At 42.0% G+C, this 17,172-nt stretch overlaps 3 protein-coding genes across 4 annotated transcripts in view; 1 reads left to right on the forward strand and 2 right to left on the reverse strand.

The window, feature by feature from the left end:
* LOC106648977 (G protein-coupled receptor kinase 1) overlaps positions 1 to 6,692 on the forward strand; it is a 55,143-nt gene extending 48,451 nt beyond the window's left edge. The window contains exons 2-14 of one of the 2 annotated variants that reach the window (XM_014366213.1): positions 906 to 982; positions 1,736 to 1,809; positions 2,234 to 2,335; positions 2,576 to 2,650; positions 3,152 to 3,213; positions 3,492 to 3,543; positions 4,013 to 4,512; positions 4,597 to 4,771; positions 4,862 to 5,239; positions 5,357 to 5,408; positions 5,589 to 5,740; positions 5,830 to 5,922; positions 5,998 to 6,159. In XM_014366213.1, the coding sequence (XP_014221699.1) occupies positions 906 to 982; positions 1,736 to 1,809; positions 2,234 to 2,335; positions 2,576 to 2,650; positions 3,152 to 3,213; positions 3,492 to 3,543; positions 4,013 to 4,512; positions 4,597 to 4,771; positions 4,862 to 5,239; positions 5,357 to 5,408; positions 5,589 to 5,740; positions 5,830 to 5,922; positions 5,998 to 6,159 (1,954 nt within the window). Of the gene's footprint in view, positions 1 to 905; positions 983 to 1,735; positions 1,810 to 2,233; positions 2,336 to 2,575; positions 2,651 to 3,151; positions 3,214 to 3,491; positions 3,544 to 4,012; positions 4,513 to 4,596; positions 4,772 to 4,861; positions 5,240 to 5,356; positions 5,409 to 5,588; positions 5,741 to 5,829 lie in introns of both variants that reach the window. The other variant, XM_014366212.2, reaches the window with a different exon arrangement.
* Positions 6,693 to 8,416: 1,724 nt separating this feature from the next.
* On the reverse strand, positions 8,417 to 12,914 carry LOC106648748. Its single transcript, XM_023457795.1, has 6 exons — positions 12,843 to 12,914; positions 12,575 to 12,737; positions 11,047 to 11,424; positions 10,602 to 10,980; positions 10,356 to 10,518; positions 8,417 to 10,287 (listed from the first exon to the last, which is right to left on the reverse strand). Exons 1-6 carry the CDS (start codon positions 12,912 to 12,914, stop codon positions 9,646 to 9,648), a joined length of 1,797 nt encoding a protein of 598 aa, XP_023313563.1. The 3' UTR covers positions 8,417 to 9,645.
* Positions 12,915 to 13,900: 986 nt separating this feature from the next.
* LOC106648871 (39S ribosomal protein L50, mitochondrial) lies at positions 13,901 to 15,662 on the reverse strand. Its single transcript, XM_023457740.1, has 6 exons — positions 15,613 to 15,662; positions 15,152 to 15,385; positions 14,942 to 15,048; positions 14,446 to 14,651; positions 14,259 to 14,378; positions 13,901 to 14,202 (listed from the first exon to the last, which is right to left on the reverse strand). Exons 2-6 carry the CDS (start codon positions 15,224 to 15,226, stop codon positions 14,060 to 14,062), a joined length of 651 nt encoding a protein of 216 aa, XP_023313508.1. The 5' UTR covers positions 15,227 to 15,385; positions 15,613 to 15,662; the 3' UTR covers positions 13,901 to 14,059.
* Between the last annotated feature and the right edge of the window lie 1,510 nt (positions 15,663 to 17,172).

Here is a 17,172-nt window from a genome sequence, read left to right on the forward strand (position 1 = left end):
TAGTTTTACTCCTACGTCCCAAAGGAATTTTGGAGTCGACTCCAGAACCGTGCTATTTCTCGGCGAAAAACTTTTCATGTGGCAAACTGAATTGGATTTTAATTGCAAAAATCTTACTCTTATCTGTCTTTTAACGCGCGCGCACATCCGTTCTTCTTCCTTAAGTTCGTTTATAATACGTAACTGTCAAAGTTGTGAATTCATTAAAAGTTTTTTTTGCACTTTCATCGCTAATTTTCATTCCGTTCTCGCCCTTTTTTCCTTTTTCTTTTTTTTCTTTTTTTTTGTATTTTTTTCATTTCAAGTTCGTCGAGAAGTTAAATTGTAAGAGAACTACTGCTGCTGCGATTACTTTTAACGGCGAGAATGAGCTTCCTCTTTTTTCTCGCTCTATTCCGCAGCAATTTGAATTTCGTCGAAAAGCAACGGCGGCTAGTTGTAGCAGCAGCAGCAGCCCTCTCGTGACGCATATCTCGCACACGCGGGCGCGTGTATATTTTTACACTATAGAGCGTTTGTAAAAAAGAAGGCGCTGATTTGCCTGGATAAAAATGGCTCGAGCTTCGAGGGAGCTTCCCAGAGCCACGTAACGAGCCAATACACGCACGTACACGCGCATAGGGAAGGACTTGATTGATCGACGCGAGAGTAGAGAAGTAGCCTATACCATGGTCAAGCCCTCCATATATATCGCGAACGTTTGACACGTGCACGCACCCACCTATACATATATGTACGTTTTAATGACGGGCATCGAATGTGCTGGAACACTAGAATTTATATTATATATCAACCAATATATATGGCCGTTCGTCCATTGGTATAAAATGCGAATATTCATATGAGCACGTGAATCATCCCAGCAAATGCGATAACGAGAATCTCTTTTTTTTATCTGTTCGCAGCGTCAGGAGCGTCATGCACAAGTACCTTGAAAAGAAGAACGAGGTGAACTTCGACAAAATATTCAATCAAATGTTAGGTGAGTAAAGCTCCTATTTATGTATATCACATAATGTGCACTTCGATGGAAGGCAGAGCGCGCGCGTCGCAGCAGCAGCAGCCGCTGTCAATTTATTATAACGAAACTGCGTATTAACGGAGAGACGGGGCGCGCGATCGTAAAACTTTATATAATATATATTTTCTTCGAGGCGACGAGCAAAATGAAAATCCTGAAAGGATTGATACTTCCACGAGCCGTATAATGTATGCCGTAAAAACGATAGAATATACATATATAAATATATCGGGACACTTGCGAGGCGTAACTCGATGCTTTTATTAGGGCTCGAGGCTAAAGTTTATTGAAATTGATAACTTGCCACGTCGCTAAACTTTGCACCGCCGCCATTCGCAATGTGCATCCTATATACATAATAAATACATAAATATGTAATAATGTAGGGCGCGTGGCAGCGACGAGAACAAAAGTAGCTCGCCCAAGTTTACCCGCGTCCCATAATGCGCGCTGCAGTTGCCGCGCGCGATCGACAGGCTGCAGCTGCCGCCGCGTACCGTGTGTCTGCTCGTTCCAATGGTCACTTTTGTTATCGCAGCGCAGTCGTTGCAGTCGTCCGCGAAGCAAATGCGCCTGCTGCCTGTTCCACATTACGTGCACCAGTCGCGTGCGTCACATAATGTATCTGCGCGCGGAGAAAAATTAATAATACAAATATAATATGACTCTTGACTCACGGCGATGTTTTTTCCGCCTCTGCTTTGCTTTTTTCAGGATATCTTCTTTTTAAGGATTTCTGCGAGAATTCATCTGACGAGCCTATACCACAGCTCAGTTTTTACGAGCAGGTACGTACCTATATCTATTTCGCTGCAAGCTCGCGCGATGTAGTAGCGCACAGTCTGCGCTAGCCCTTCGTAAATATAAAAGCTCACGTGGCGATGGTGGCAGGCTGGCTAGCTGGCGGCAGCAGCCCCATTGCATTTATGTCCGACACTTAAAAGCATCAATGTGAAAGCTTATTTACAGCCTATGCGCGAGCTGTCGCGTGTAACTTTTAATACCGGCGGCCCCTTGTTTTCCTGCATGTCCTAGTGACATATATATTAGTCCCGCCACGTGAGCGCGATAAACATTGAATTTTCATTGCCATTTTACGGCTGATCGAATAACAGATCGCGCAGAATTTTTTTGCCCGCGATTTATAACGAAAAACGAAAAACCAACTTGAGCAGAAAAATTAACTGCCCTTCTTTTTTTTTCTTGGCAAAGATCAAGGCGTACGAAAAGCTCGAGTGCCCGGACGAGCGACGTAAGCTCTCTCGCGAAATTTACGACAACTACATTATGAAGGAACTTCTGGCGCACGCACACGTAAGTTCGAATTTCTCTCGCTTGTCCCTCTTTCATTCTTTCCCACATTTTCTTATAATTTTCTTTTCAAACTAAACAGTTGCACATAATCACTTGTCTTGATTAAACCACTTCATTCTTTTATATTTTACCGTGTAAGACTTGTCATACACAAGACGTCTCGCACAACCATATATAATTGCTTTTGTTTCGCACCAGATACGTGACCCCTAATTGCGCCTTATTGTCCCTTGTTCGCAGGCATACTCCGAGGATACGGTCGCACATGTCCAGGATCAGCTCATAAAAAACGAGTATCCCGTTAACTTGTTCGAGGTGAGCTGGTGGCAATCTTTTGTTCTTTTACTCCTTAACCTGTTTTGGCTCACAAAGGCACGAGCAACACGACTGTATTCGAGGCTGCACAACTAACTCAATTGACGTTAATAAAATATCAGACCTCTGCATGTTTTCAAAGTTCGAAAGCTTTTACTTTCGATGATGATTTTCAATACCGCTTAAATACTGTTAACATTGTAAAATTGTATGGCCGCTCTTTTGAAACTAAATTATAAATGTATCAGCGACCTTGGAAACGCATCGAAACAGGCTATAATTATTTTAAAAAAATATGTAGGTCTCGTATTTTTTTAAACGTCAATCGCTTTAGTTGTACATCCTCGAGGGGAGTCGCGTTGTTTGGATCGTTCTGGGTCGGAACGGGCTAACAAGGAGAATAGCCCAAAATTTAGTCAGGCACTGGAGTGGTAGCTGGAGATGATATTCATTCTAAGTACTTGACTTTACTTTTAATATGAAAAAAAAAAATTTCTACAGCCCTATATCGAGGAGATTTTCAATCACTTAAGAGGCGAGCCTTTCAAAAAGTTCCTAGAGAGGTAAGTTTTTTCTTGAAATTTGCCGCCCACGAGACAAAACTTTTCTCCGATGACTCGAGAGCAATTTTTAGCGTCTGTATTATGTATAAATCTCGAAAAACTTTTTTGGCTCTGCCTTCATAAATCCGCAACTCTCGAGGATCGAATAATAATATTTCGGTCGTATGAGCTATAGAGATTATAGAAATTTTGCCCGCATCAAAGCTGCTCGTGAAAATGCGCAACAAATGGAGCTTTATGTTCATTATTATCATTATTATAAATTCTTCATGTTTCAGCGATAAATACACTCGCTTTTGCCAATGGAAAAACCTGGAGCTGAATATCCAAGTAAGTACACCGAGTCGACCAGCAAGTTTATAATCCTTTTCGTTTTTATAATCGCGACGAAATTCCTTTATTCGATCGAATAAAAATGAGAGGGTCGGATGGGTTTTGTGTAAAACGCGTAAAAAAGCTGGAAAGCAACCTAAGCGTCATGTAGGTCAGTTCGCGTGCGGTCGTGATTATATGAATTGGTGATAGAAATAAACGGACATTCGCTCGTCGTCGCGCTCATTCGTTCGATCCGCAGTTGGACTCTTTAAACGACAAAGTTATTCGGTTTTTATCGAGCTTTGCTATACGTCTCGCACTCGTGGCAATGTCACGCGTATACATAAATGCTGCAACGCGGAAAGCCCGAGCTCGTGAGTTATTTAAGCGACGCGACGAAAGAGCATTAAAAATGAACAAGAAAAGAAATAAAACGAGAGAAAGTGGCGTATAATGGATTAACATTGTATTTGTCGCGCTTCAGCTGACGATGAACGACTTCAGCGTGCATCGAATCATCGGGCGGGGCGGCTTCGGCGAGGTCTACGGCTGTCGCAAAGCCGACACCGGCAAAATGTACGCGATGAAGTGCCTCGACAAGAAGCGCATCAAGATGAAGCAGGGCGAGACCCTGGCCCTGAACGAGAGGATAATGTTGTCGCTGGTCAGCACCGGCGTCGACTGTCCCTTCATCGTTTGCATGACCTACGCCTTCCACACGCCCGACAAGCTCTGCTTCATTCTCGACTTGATGAACGGCGGCGATCTGCACTATCACCTAAGTCAACACGGCGTCTTCAACGAGCCTGAGATGAAGTTTTACGCGGCCGAGGTGATACTCGGCCTAGAGCACATGCACCGCCGATACATCGTCTACAGGGATCTCAAACCCGCTAACATACTGCTCGACGAGCACGGCCACGTCCGGATATCCGATCTGGGCCTGGCCTGCGACTTCTCCAAAAAGAAACCACACGCCAGTGTGTGAGTACACGCGACCTTTGCTCCGTAACGACATCTTTCCTGCTCGAGCGCATTCCTCGATTGACGCTTGGCTTGATTTTACAGAGGCACCCACGGCTACATGGCTCCAGAGGTACTGTCCAAAGGCACTGCTTATGACTCGAGCGCCGACTGGTTCTCCTTCGGCTGTATGCTCTTCAAGCTGCTCAAAGGACACAGCCCCTTCCGACAGCATAAAACCAAGGACAAGCACGAGATCGATCGGATGACCTTGACCACGGTAAGAGTCGTCGCGACTAATGATCGTCGCCGGCATCATTAATCTGCATCGAGCTCCAATAATCTCCTTGACTGTTTTTGCGTCGAGCAGAACGTAGATCTGCCCGAGTCGTTTTCACGGGAGCTGCGCTCGCTGCTCGAGGGGCTGCTCCAGCGAGACATCGCCAATCGGCTCGGCTGTCGCGGCGCTGGCGCCGACGAGCTCAAGGAGCACCCGTTCTTCGCCGGCATCGACTGGCAGCAGGTCTACCTACAGAAGTACACGCCGCCCCTGATACCACCGCGGGGCGAGGTCAACGCCGCCGACGCCTTCGACATCGGCTCGTTTGACGAGGAGGACGTCAAGGGGATCAAGCTCACCGACGCCGATCAAGACCTCTACAAGAACTTCCCGCTCGTCATTTCCGAGCGGTGGCAGGCCGAGGTGGCCGAGACCGTCTTCGAGACCATCAATAACGAGGCCGATAAGGTATCGAAGCGAGTTTTAATACGTTACATGCATGCCAAGGCGTGTAGGCCAATTTTAGCTTGCTGACTCACTCGCTGCTCACTCACCCACTCTATCTCTCTCTCGCTCTCTTTGCAGGTGGAAAACAAGAGGAAAGCGAAAAAAGTCCGATTCGAACCGGATGAAAAAGGTAAATTGAATGGCTATGCTGTAGTACTGCTGCCTACGCCTTGTATATGTTACGTGTAGTGTAGGATGCGGGAAACCCTCTCGGCTTGATGAAATTACGGAGCGACGCGCGCGCGAGAGTTTCTCACTGTTGACATAATTCGATTTACCTCTCTCTCTCTCCCTCTCTTCCCGTCCGCAGGTTCAGACTGCATATTACACGGCTACATAAAGAAGCTCGGAGGTACGTTCGCGAGCGCGTGGCAAACTCGCTACGCCAAACTTTATCCGAATCGATTAGAACTTCACGTCGAGTCATCTCCCGCCAAAACCGAGCTCATCTTTTTAGATACGGTAAGATCTTCGATGCACGCACCTACCTTACGACCAAACTCTATCGAGTTTAATATTTATCGTATTTTGATCTTGTTTTTGTTGCACAGGTCGAGGAAGTGAGCAGCGACTTGCAGCTCATCAAGGGCGAGCAGTGCATAGTCGTTCGAACGAAAGACACCAAAGCCGTACTGACAAATCCCGTAAGTGGCTTTCTGAAACTGAGTCCCTCGAAAAAAACCGGATATACATATTACCACTTCACCACCCTTTCTCAGGACGAGATCAGCCTGAAGGAGTGGGCCATATCGCTGCGCGCTGCCCACAAGGCCTCGATGGAGATGCTCGGCAACATGGCCAAGAAGGCGGGCAAGATCTACGGCACTGTGGGCGACAACAGCGTCGTAGCCGCCAGTCAGCGCTCCACCAACGGCAACTAGCCCCGTCAGCCTCTTTGGCGCCCTGGCTTATAAATACTATAAATACTGTGTACATCCTTTAAATGTGTCGATATGTAATGCATGAAAAATAACACGAAAAACACACAAACATGACGTAGACACGGAGCTCCTATAGTGCTTGGAGCTCTTTCGACATGATATAATAATTATTATATATGAAGCCCCATACTGCCCCGTCAACGTCGCTGCTTCTCACGACCGACGCAGCGAAATTATTATATTACATTATAATTATTACACCTTTTTTTATACAACTCGATGAAAAAAAAATATAGAAAAAAGTCATATTTAATTATATAACATATACGGAAAACGACTCTATAAAGTATCTACATTACGATAGTGTAGCTGTAAAACCATTTTATTATGGTAGATGGCTGTTAAGGCGAAAAATTATATTATATATAAAAGTAAAAAAATGTAATCGCGTGTAATGTACGGACTCGGAAATCCGTATTCATCTCTGTAGAAAACTCAGCGAACTATAAAATGTACTAATATTCAAACGAGAATTTGTATACTCAATGCCCTCTCTTCATTTTTCCGCTTCGTCAGAAGATTTTCTTCGTCTCGTGTACCTCTCAACCGCGATTGGGAAAAAGCCGATCGAAATGGCGCTTGTTTTGCATTAAGTTTTCTTTTGCACTGGGATGGAGGATCAACTTAGTGCTTTCTTTGCGCGATTTAACTTCGGGCCTTTCCGGCGATCTACGTTCAATTATAGCGAAACCAATTTTATTTAAGCTACAGTGACTGTTACACAATTTTGACAATTTAATACTCGTTTCTTTACGATTTGAACGATGCATGTAAAAATGCTATATAGATGCAATCTGATTTTTTGATAAATTGAATACTAATCAAGCATCCTGCAAAAAAAGATGCAGATAAAAAGATGCCAAAATTCATAGTAGTCCTTAGGAATGAACATAGTGATTGGAATTACTTAATGTAATTTATCGTTATTGCTGTAAAACTCGTTTTCTGGAAAAAAACAAGAGAAATCGCGTGGAACAAGAGACATGCACGTGAATATAACATATAGAGTCTCAGCGATAGTCATGTTTTAGAGTATTCACAGCTATGAAATAAAAAGTGATATATTTATAGTTTAGTTAAGCTATTACCTATTTACTTGTACTGAATAATATAAAATCCTGAAGTCTCTTATGAAAATTTTGCGTACCACAATTATAAATTCAGTTGCAATTTTTCAATTGCATATTTTTTATGGGTCCATAATGTGGTATTTTCAATTTTCGAATACTTTAAAAGTAAAAAACTACTCAGATCGTTGAAAAATACATTCTACGTACAAATTCAAATTGAGTACTCAAAAACTCTGCATTATATTTCATCTTTGCTCCTTTTATATTCCTGCGGCGAATACAAGTACGATACATTTGTTATAAACATGCGGGAAAAATGATAACACGAGTAAAGAGAAGAGAAATAACACAAATATTGCAATTTCATTATTTATAGTCAATGAAGCAATTACATAGAAAAGAAAAATACCTAAAAGCCAATGGCAAACTACAAGTCTTCGTACGTTGTAATATTGGCTAAAGTCGGTAAATTAGCTTTTCTTACTCGTTCGAAGGGAATATGTATATAATACAATATATACATGTGAATTTGGCATATATTTATGTGCAAAAGACTCGTAACTTTATTGTATTATGTGTTATAAAAATACGTAAAATTAAAAAACTATAATTATATAAAGTATAAATCAAAGGAACAAATATAAAACAAAACTTTTGTAACGCAACGTTTGCTAAAATCTTTCTTGTACTCCATCACTGATTGTCTCGTTTCTTGCTATATATCTCTTCTATACAACACGTAAACAAGAAATCTTTCTTTCGGACGAAAAAAAAATTGAACATATATTTACAAGGTGCGGAATCCTCGTCAAAAAGATATATGCGCATATAATATACAAAACCTGAAAACATACTCATGAATGGAACGATTTTGAAAACTAGAAGACAGTTCATAAGGAAAATGAAGTATTGCAATGAATTCATTGTGCGCAAATTATACACAAAATTATATTAAATTATATATAGATACGCAAAAAAGTATAAAACAACTATAGTGAGAGAGTCGTAATGAGAGCTCAATTATATTGAAGATATAAGAGATATATTATCATGATTATCATAATTATCAATACATTTGTTTCAATTTTTGATCATCTTTATTATTGTTATTATTATTATCTTCAATAAATAATGATAAAGGCGATTTCATGAAAAAATATATATTAATACATAAATAAATATATATATAGATAAATTATATATACCCATAAGAAGTGAATGAGCGGAAAAGTTATATGTAAATGAAAAAAAGCTTGCCCAGGTGGTAAGGAAAAAAGTATGAGCACATGGTTCCGAATAATAGTAGCGTTAAAAACTGGACAAACAATTTAAGCGCGTCTATGAAAGCAGCCCTTTCGTTGATGTTGTTGTTTTTAGCGTCGCGGCCATTATTCCGTAAGCACTACGATAAATGACCGATGAATGTTATTTGTAGTATTGTTTTTAATATACTTTCGTCTAGATGTTTGTAAGTAGCTCGTAACAGTTAGTCATTTATTGTTTAAGAACCGAGAAAAAAATCATAATGTTCAGTATAGTATAACTTCTAATTTGATACGTTTTAAGTATGAAAGTCAAACGCAAAGACTTTGTTTCGAAAAAAAATTTCACTGTCGGAGAAGTTAAAAAAGAAAAAATGAAAAAAATATAGAACAAATGTATATATTGATTTTATTGATACTGTATACAACAATGATAGATCAGGTATAATGTTTTGATATATTTTTTCTATATAAGTGAGGTGCAATTAATGACCAAAATTATTTCCGACAAGTTATTCGTCAATTCGTCATTATATATAAATATATAAATAATTATACAGATGAAAATGAACACTGACACACACGCGCTCAATCTTAAATGGAGGAAAAATAATTAAATATGCCAGTATTCGTAGAGGAATTTCATTTCAGAACTCAAGAGAAACGAAAAATAAATCGATTTTTTAATTTTTTAATTATTGTCTCGTAAAATTTTTACTCAAAGCGGCACAAGTTTTGTATGACGTATAGTTAATTATACTGAATTATGAAATTTCAATCAAATTATTGAACTACAATGAAAACGCGAAGAAAACGTCAACATTCATGGGCACATACACATACATGCAACACACACGCATCGATATCGTAGCTTTAAAGAGAAAAAAGTATGTGTTGTGTAAAATGATAACATAACATTGTGTTAATTTGAATAAAATATTTATTGACTACAAAGAAAAAACAAAGTGTAATAAATAACGATATGAATATAAACGATGATACGTGAAAATGATTGATGTCGATCGTTATCAATTTCATCCCATTCACATTGCAATATACATTTATAAAAATTGTTTTCACTCATTAGGCTGTCACTAGCTATCTCTTATGAGCCTGAGCAGCTGGACGAGCTTCGGATCGAGCTTTACGGCGGCGATGCGCCTCTCGAGCATCTCGAAATCGGCCCTCTCGAGCCAGGCCGGCGGATCCTGATCCCTCGGAGGCAGCTGGGGCAGCAGTCGCTCGGCGAAGGCGCAGAGGCCGCACCAGACGCGAAACTCGAGGCGCTCCGTGTCCGGCTCGAGGCAGGTCCGCTCGATGAAGGCCTGCTCGGAGGCGCTGATCTCGCGCCCGAGGACGTCGTGCAGGGCCTCGGGCAGCACCGAGGCCAGCAGGTATCGCGGCCCCGTCAGCGTCTCGTCCTTGTGCTTGTTGAAGGCCCTGCCGTAGCAGAGTCGGCGCGCGTCCGAGATGTGCACGTGCTCGCTGAGATAGTCCAGGGGCCGCAGACCCACGAGGGAGCGACTGTCGAGCAGCTGGAATCTCGCGCTCTGCCGGTAGAAGAGCCGAGCCACGTTCTGAGTGTTCTGCAGGATGGGATTGGGACGCGGTGGCCAAGCGCCCACCACCCCCGCCGCCGCGGCAGCGAGGCTCGAGGAGGAGGATGCGGCGGCGGCTGCGGCGCGAGCCTCGTAGCCACCGGTGACCCGCAGAGTTTCCTCCAGGGCGTAGCGTCGCTGCAAGTTCGCCCGCGTGTATATTTCTCATTCGTACGATTCGATAGCTCATCGTGGACAAGTCTCACCTTTGCGTTGAATTCGCCCTCGACCGTCTCCTGGTCGAGCTCTCGACTGAGTGCCTTGATAACGTCGGGCGGCAAGAAGCTGGGCGGCAGCTCGCGCTTCGCCGGCGGCCGGGTGTCTTTGTCGATCGATCCCTGCTTCGAGTCGTCGAGTTTCGAAGCGACGCTATTGTGCACGGGCCATTGAAACGCGTCAAAATTATTCTAGCTCCGTACAGTACAGGAATCTCTTACTAATAGGATACTCACGGAGGTCTGTTGGATTCGTCGTCGCACTGCGAGACCTGAGTCTCGAGCGGGTCCGGCAGCTCTCGCACCTCGGTCTGCTGGCCGTAGATCGAGCCCCTGCGACACTTGCGCTTCTTCCGTCTGAGCTTGCCGCGACGTCGCATGGGCTGCAGAGCGCCACTGGGTCCTCCGGCGCCGACCTCGTCCGGGGCGCTGTCCTCCTCCTCGTCCTCGTCCCCGTCGTCTCCGTCGTCCAAGTCGTCCTGGCGGCGGCCGAGATTCGTGGGGGCGCTGCGCGTCGACGCGGCGTCGCTCACCTCGATTATGGGCACCGAGCGCACCGGCGACGACGAGGCGGCCGTCTGGCAGAGTCTCTGACGTCGCAGCGAACTGCTGGCTGCTGTTTTTTTGCCGCCTGCAGGCCCGAGCAGGGACGACGATCTGCCCGTGGACAGGGCAAACTCGCTGCTGCGACGCGAGCTCGGGATCGGCTCGAGGGTCAGCGCGTGCCAGCTCAGCGTCTCGTTGTCCTGCAGGAAGTGGCTGGTGGCCCTGAGATCGAGCACGAGGCTGGTTCTCTCCTTGGCTGCGGCGACGGCGGCTGCTGCCGCTGCTGCTGCTCGATCCGGCGTCTCGGCGAGCGAGCTGTCCAAAGCGGACTCGCGAGCCGAGACGTTTGGGCTTTCGGCCAAGGCCAGAATGCAGCAATCCGGATCATCGTGAGAGTCGTCTTCGCGATCGAGCGACAACTGCATGCCTCGACCTTCGCTCGACTGTACCGCAATATTAATTTTACATCCTGTTAGATTTTTACTACTTTCTTTTGCACCCATTGTATTTTTAGCTACGAGCGAGTAGTTTCATATATTATTGTACATTTGCAAAATCGTCGCCAACGACATAAGCCATCAAACTTTATATCTCTATCGTGTTTTCGTACACACATTTCATTTAAATTTTATCGGTCAATTTTTATTCCAGCGTTAATATGTTTACGATAATGAAATAAGCCCGTCACGATGTAAATTATTTGCCTAGCCTGTTGTCGAACTTGCCGATTTATTTTTATTCGCTCGTGGTTTGTAATACGAAACAATCGCACTGCGTGAGCTATGAGCAGCATAGTGATTATGTTTGTGGTAGTAAGTGCGCATACTATAGTACAGCTATGACAATCGACGGTGTCAATTAAATTGTTAGCTAGGCTTTATGCCATCCCGTTGCTTTGCGTGATGATAATCCAGCTCCAAGCTGTATATAGATACGTATTTATATTATAAATGGCATGCGCAATTCTAATTGGACTGGTATATCCGGTGCACCACGATCTATACACCGTAATAATCGTTTGATGTCATTTTGTAAATGCTTACACAGAGACCTGTAGCATATCATGGTATAAGCCGTAGTTATAGATCGAGCTCGTGGTTCGTTTGAACATCGAGAACGATTGAATGTGCAATCAGTGACATGCATAGTGTCGACAACGTTTTTTCGGGATGAAACTATGTACGAACGAGTAACAAAGTGATCTAAAAATCATGATGATGAACGGTTGAAGAAATCTCGACTAAATCTCGAGACGAACTGGCCAAGTATGTATTGTATCAATATCGATTTAACGATTTTTGTGGATGATCCAGTTTCGACTTTTTGACACTTGCTTAATGAACCACAGATGAATTTGAGCATTTTTAACCGCTAATTTCTAATCTAACATAATCACGCTGGAACTACTCAACGTCTTTGCCAACATTAATTACATGTACTATAGTCGAACAATTAAATGTTTCAGTGTCTACCTCGATTACCCACACCCGTCCCGCATCAGAGTGCTATAAGAAAGTTATACACATTTGTTTGTTACGTGATAAAAACATATCTTTTTTTTTAATTATTTTGTTCGTTTGCAGATGTTGTGTGGAAGTATCATTTATGGATAATTATTTATAGCTCATGATTTGCCATCAATCGTTGACAATCATAATAGCTGCGACTCACCAAAGTGTCTTTAGCCCTCCGAACGACGGCTTTAGCCTCGCCGTCGGCCGGGTGATTGCACAGCACCGAGCAGCCATAGTGATAAGGATTGTAGAGACCGGCGAATGGCCGAAGAGTGAACGGGGCTGGCACGCTGTAGCCCAAAAGCTCGATTTTCTATTCGCCACCGAGACAGAGTAAAAAGAATAGAGTAAATTAATTGAATGTGAAAAATGAGCTAAAAATTTAAAAAAATAGTAATAATAGTAGGGGCAGTTATACCTTGGGCTTGGGTCGTCGAACCGGTCGAGTGCGCGCCGCGATCAGACCAGTGCTGCTGACCGTCCTAGGCATGATCTCCGACTACGACCGTGCGTTGTGTATACCTATCCACCTCCCGGTGAGTTTAAGGGCACGCGTCGCGCCGCATTCCCTTGTATAGGTCTGCCGCGTTGCCCTTGGCTACCGATTGTTCGATCCGCACGTGCCCGCGCCAACCCGAGACGTCCGATCTCCCACACATACCTATGCAGTAGCAGCTTTGCTCTCTCTCCCTCCCTCTTTAGCCCAATGGTCGACAAAAACTTTTTTCTCTGCGGCCTTGTCAAAAATTCGAGAAAGCAACAATTCGCTCGCGCGTGGCCCGGGCCAGAATCAGTGTCTATCATCCGCCGAGACGGGAGCGCTTTAATTTGCTGTTTCAACTCGATGTGCGGGCTTGTTTCGATACGCGATAGCTATGTAGGCTCTTTGTGTTGCAAAGTATTCGGATTGACGTTTTGATGTTTAATCATGAAAGTGCGGCGTGCTGCTACTCTTGCGAGCTTAAACGATTGGCGAGAGTTCAACGAAAAAAAAACGAAAAAAAACTTATCCATCCACTGAACGCGCCACACTTCGAGTGCTTTTAATCTAGTTTATTCGTTGAAAACTTTTTCCCCAAAATCGAGGGTCGAGAAAGAGAGAGAGAGAGCGGGTCTACACGAGCTTTTTTCAAGTAGTACACATATCATCTCGGATTGAGACGTGCTATTATAATGATTGAAGCGAGTTAAAAATATGCATTACCTACATTTCGCGCGATTAATCGATGCCGCCAATAATGATGCAGAGGAACGTGTGCAGCAATTTTTAAAAACACGATACTTCGGAACTTTTGTTTCTACTTCAAAATTCAAGGTCTGCCAAATCGTACAAATGAAATCAAACGCCAAAACAAACAGTCACAAGAGTTTTCGATTTGAGTAAATGACACGTTAATTAGCTCAAGTAAGTCTAACAAGCTATCAAATCGCGTCCTAAATATTATTACTATCGACGTTTTTAATAAAATACACATATTTTTAACGATTTTTTGTCCAAGACTAATCATTTAATTGTCCTGTACCACTTTTAAAACTGTACATCATTTTTCATAATTATTTTCAACACTAGTTCCATTAGAATAGTAGGTAAAAATCTAAACAACATTTATAAAGTAAGCCATTTTTCTGAGTGGATTAATCCTTGAATACTGATTGCACTTTCTCTGGCCATGGTTTTTCAGGTGTGTGTCCTTCATATTTGTCTTTGTACTTCAATCCAGTGACAAGTGTTGCGCTTTGGGGAAAAGCAGTTTTACCACCAAATAGATCATCCGCATCTGTGAGAAAAGACAAAATTGAGTAATAATTCAAAAACAAAAAAAATGAGTCTTACTTGGATTAAAGCGATGGTAATTTTGCTCTACGTGTAAATTTGGTGGAACTTCCATATTTTGAAGAGCTTCAAAGGGTGTTGTTGTAAATACTGGTGTTTCGTAAAATTCCTTTAAATCACCTAATCATGCAAATCAACATTATTATAAATAAAAATAGAAAAATTTCAGCAGCTGATTATACTTTACCAACTGTTACAATGTGACACAATTTAGAATTGTGAATAAAATAGTTGAATTCCTCGCCACACTGATTAAACAACTCAAATCTTTCATTCAGATCCTTGCTTAGTTTTGTGTTATCAAAAGTCTTAATATTTTTAGATTTTAGTATTTGATTTATTCGTTCGGTTACATCTGCAGGTGGTTTATAGGGTTTATTAGACCGTAGAAATCTGCAAATTAATATAATCATGATATTGTTTTTATAGATTAGAACGCTAATGCATTTATATTAATTAAATCATTCAAATGTAACTTATAAAGCAAAATAATAAATTAATTGAATAAATAATTTATCAGTCAAAAAACACAAGTGACAAAAATTAAAAAACTATCTAAAATTTCTTAAATCTATCTATTAAATCATACACTTTACATAAGTTCAAAACTTTTGAAGCAAATGAATACATTAGAGCTACATTAGTGCTACATGGTCTGAATCAATTACTCATTGTCAACTTACCCCTTGGACTGAATGGAATCCATAATAGAAGCAAGGGTCGGTTTGGGCTTAGGTTTCTGTGCCGGTTTTCTGTCACTTTTTTTACCTCTTCTGAATTCCATTTGCATCTGTAGCAAATAAAAACAAATCAAAGAGGTTATGTGCATCATTCAGACTTTTGTAATTCATGACAGATAAATTCAGTGCAACGAGGATGTTGATGTAACTAACCGTGCAACGAGCCAGGATCGTCGTCGGCCTGGCGACGAGGCCGAGTTGAAAAACTTGCCGTGCGATCGCTGCCATGTCTTTATTAATGATGTTTACTATCTTCAAGGTGTGGACTCTGGCCGGAGCATGCAAACTAGCAGCCGGCTTCCGTCTTGTGCGTCTGTGTGTCTGTATTTCGTTGAATGATAATTGCGGAGGTGCGCACGATTTAACAGATTTGACAACTTGAGCTTACTATAAGATTCCAAAAATTTTTATTGTAAATTAGTCCTAGTTTATTTATAAATTCATTTCGTTTTATACGTTCTATCTTTGATCCCTTCAAAAGTTTAGGTTTCATTATGGCTCATTTGAAAAATTAAACGTTTATTATTTAAATAGTAAGACATGAAAAATGTCTTCTTGACTCTATAAAAGTTTAAGCGTCATTCTTTTTTCAAATAAATAATAAAGCTAAAAACCTGATTTATCGAAATGAAAGTCGATCCAACACCTACGAGAAACTTGTGCAAATACTAAAAAAACTACTCAACAATTTATTTGTTTATCGGTATTTTTTCATATATCCACACTATTTATTAAATTTATTTTTAACGGTAAATTTATTTTTAAAGTTATTTTTAACGGTAAGCTTTTATACCTGGAGTGAATTCGTTATTAGATAGCAACTCATCGGTGCACGATGATTGACAAGTGCTGCCCTCGCTCTGTAAAAAAGCTCGCGCGCTTCAATTGCTCTCGTATCGGCACGATTATCCATTACATTGAGTACGTAATCGTTAATGTTCGTAAATTACAAGAGAGAATACGGAAGTATATGAAGTCAATAGATAAGAATCGTGCCTGTAGCGCGAATCTATCTCTCATGCGAATTACTTTGTCAGTTGCAAATCATCTTTCGTAATAGCCAAAGACCGGCCTTGAGGGATTTTTAATGCATTCGATGAACATTTGGAGAGAGGACCCCTGGAAGTTCGAAGCAAATTTGTCCGTGCGATAAGAGGATTTTCAGGAAGCTTTGCAGTTTCTGTATCGGAGTCTTGGCGACTCTTGTATCTATTTTCAGGAATCTGTCAGAATTCGAAACTCGGCCATTTTGCAGTTGAATATAGGATGTATAGCGCCGCATTATACAGCACATTGTACACAGCCAATATCATAGCTATGTAGGTGCACACTGTGTAGTAACTGCCGCGCGCATAGCGACGCTGCTTATGAAAACTAGCTCGTTTCAATTCCTTTACACAAGAAAAAGCATATTTTAAAAAATGGCGATTTTATTCGAAATTTTGCACGGCGGAAGATGTATTAAAAAAGTAGTAAGCTTGAAAGTGTTGCTTTTTGCTTCGCTAATACACTGTCGTTATTTATATGCGAGGTAGCCGATAAAACTTAACGATTTGTACAATACTCGTAATGTGTAACAATTTGTACTCATAATGGTAAATTATACCAAAAAATCAAGAGAAAACGCGAGGATGCTAAAAATATTAGTATCCAAACATCCCTAGTACATCATATTTCTGTTCATGTATCACTTTATGTTTAAATAGAGAAATATTTTGAGTTTTTTCAAGGTATACTGAAGCGCGTTAGTTTTCCACGTAAAAATTGCCTAGTTTTCAATGTCAGTTTCGAAAAAAACTATTTTTCACGCGAAAATTGATAAAATTGTAGTTTTCGTAGGAGGGCTGAAACGTGCTAACTTTCATAGTCAGCGCCCATAGATGCATGCAAAATTGCGGCGTTGTAGCGGCTGCACGACGACGACAGAAGAATAGCGACTCGCGGAGAGCCCATTGCCTGACCTATGCATGTGTGTATACCAACGACAGAACGTGGTGCAGTCAGTCTAATGTAGTTACACAGTGTTCGGCAACTCAAAGTTTCGCCCTCTCTTTCCCTCTCGCAGGCTGCTTACATGGACAGAGTGGGCTGGCATGCCGCACGCGCAGAGAACAAACGCATCGTCGTCGTCGTCTGTCGTCTACGTGCCGTACCGACCACATACCTATACCTAA

The sequence above is a fragment of the Trichogramma pretiosum genome, unplaced genomic scaffold (genome assembly GCF_000599845.2).
Source record: "Trichogramma pretiosum strain Unisexual culture from Peru unplaced genomic scaffold, Tpre_2.0 scaffold22, whole genome shotgun sequence".
NCBI classification, from domain to species: Eukaryota; Metazoa; Arthropoda; class Insecta; order Hymenoptera; family Trichogrammatidae; genus Trichogramma; species Trichogramma pretiosum.

Excerpts from the sequence above, each read along its gene's own strand:
- LOC106648871 (XM_023457740.1), bottom strand. The coding sequence starts at position 15,226 with ATGGCAGCGATCGCACGGCAAGTTTTTCAACTCGGCCTCGTCGCCAGG. Across the intron at positions 14,652-14,941 it reads GATTCCATTCAGTCCAAGGG|ATTTCTACGGTCTAATAAAC; the intron begins GTAAGTTGACAA and ends ATTAATTTGCAG. Across the intron at positions 14,203-14,258 it reads TTACCATCGCTTTAATCCAA|ATGCGGATGATCTATTTGGT; the intron begins GTAAGACTCATT and ends CTTTTCTCACAG.
- LOC106648748 (XM_023457795.1), bottom strand. The coding sequence starts at position 12,914 with ATGCCTAGGACGGTCAGCAGCACTGGTCTGATCGCGGCGCGCACTCGA. Across the intron at positions 11,425-12,574 it reads TAAAGACACTTTGGTGAGTC|CTAAAAATACAATGGGTGCA; the intron begins GCAGCTATTATG and ends ACTCGCTCGTAG. Across the intron at positions 10,981-11,046 it reads CCCGAGCTCGCGTCGCAGCA|CAGCCAGCAGTTCGCTGCGA; the intron begins GCGAGTTTGCCC and ends GCAAAAAAACAG.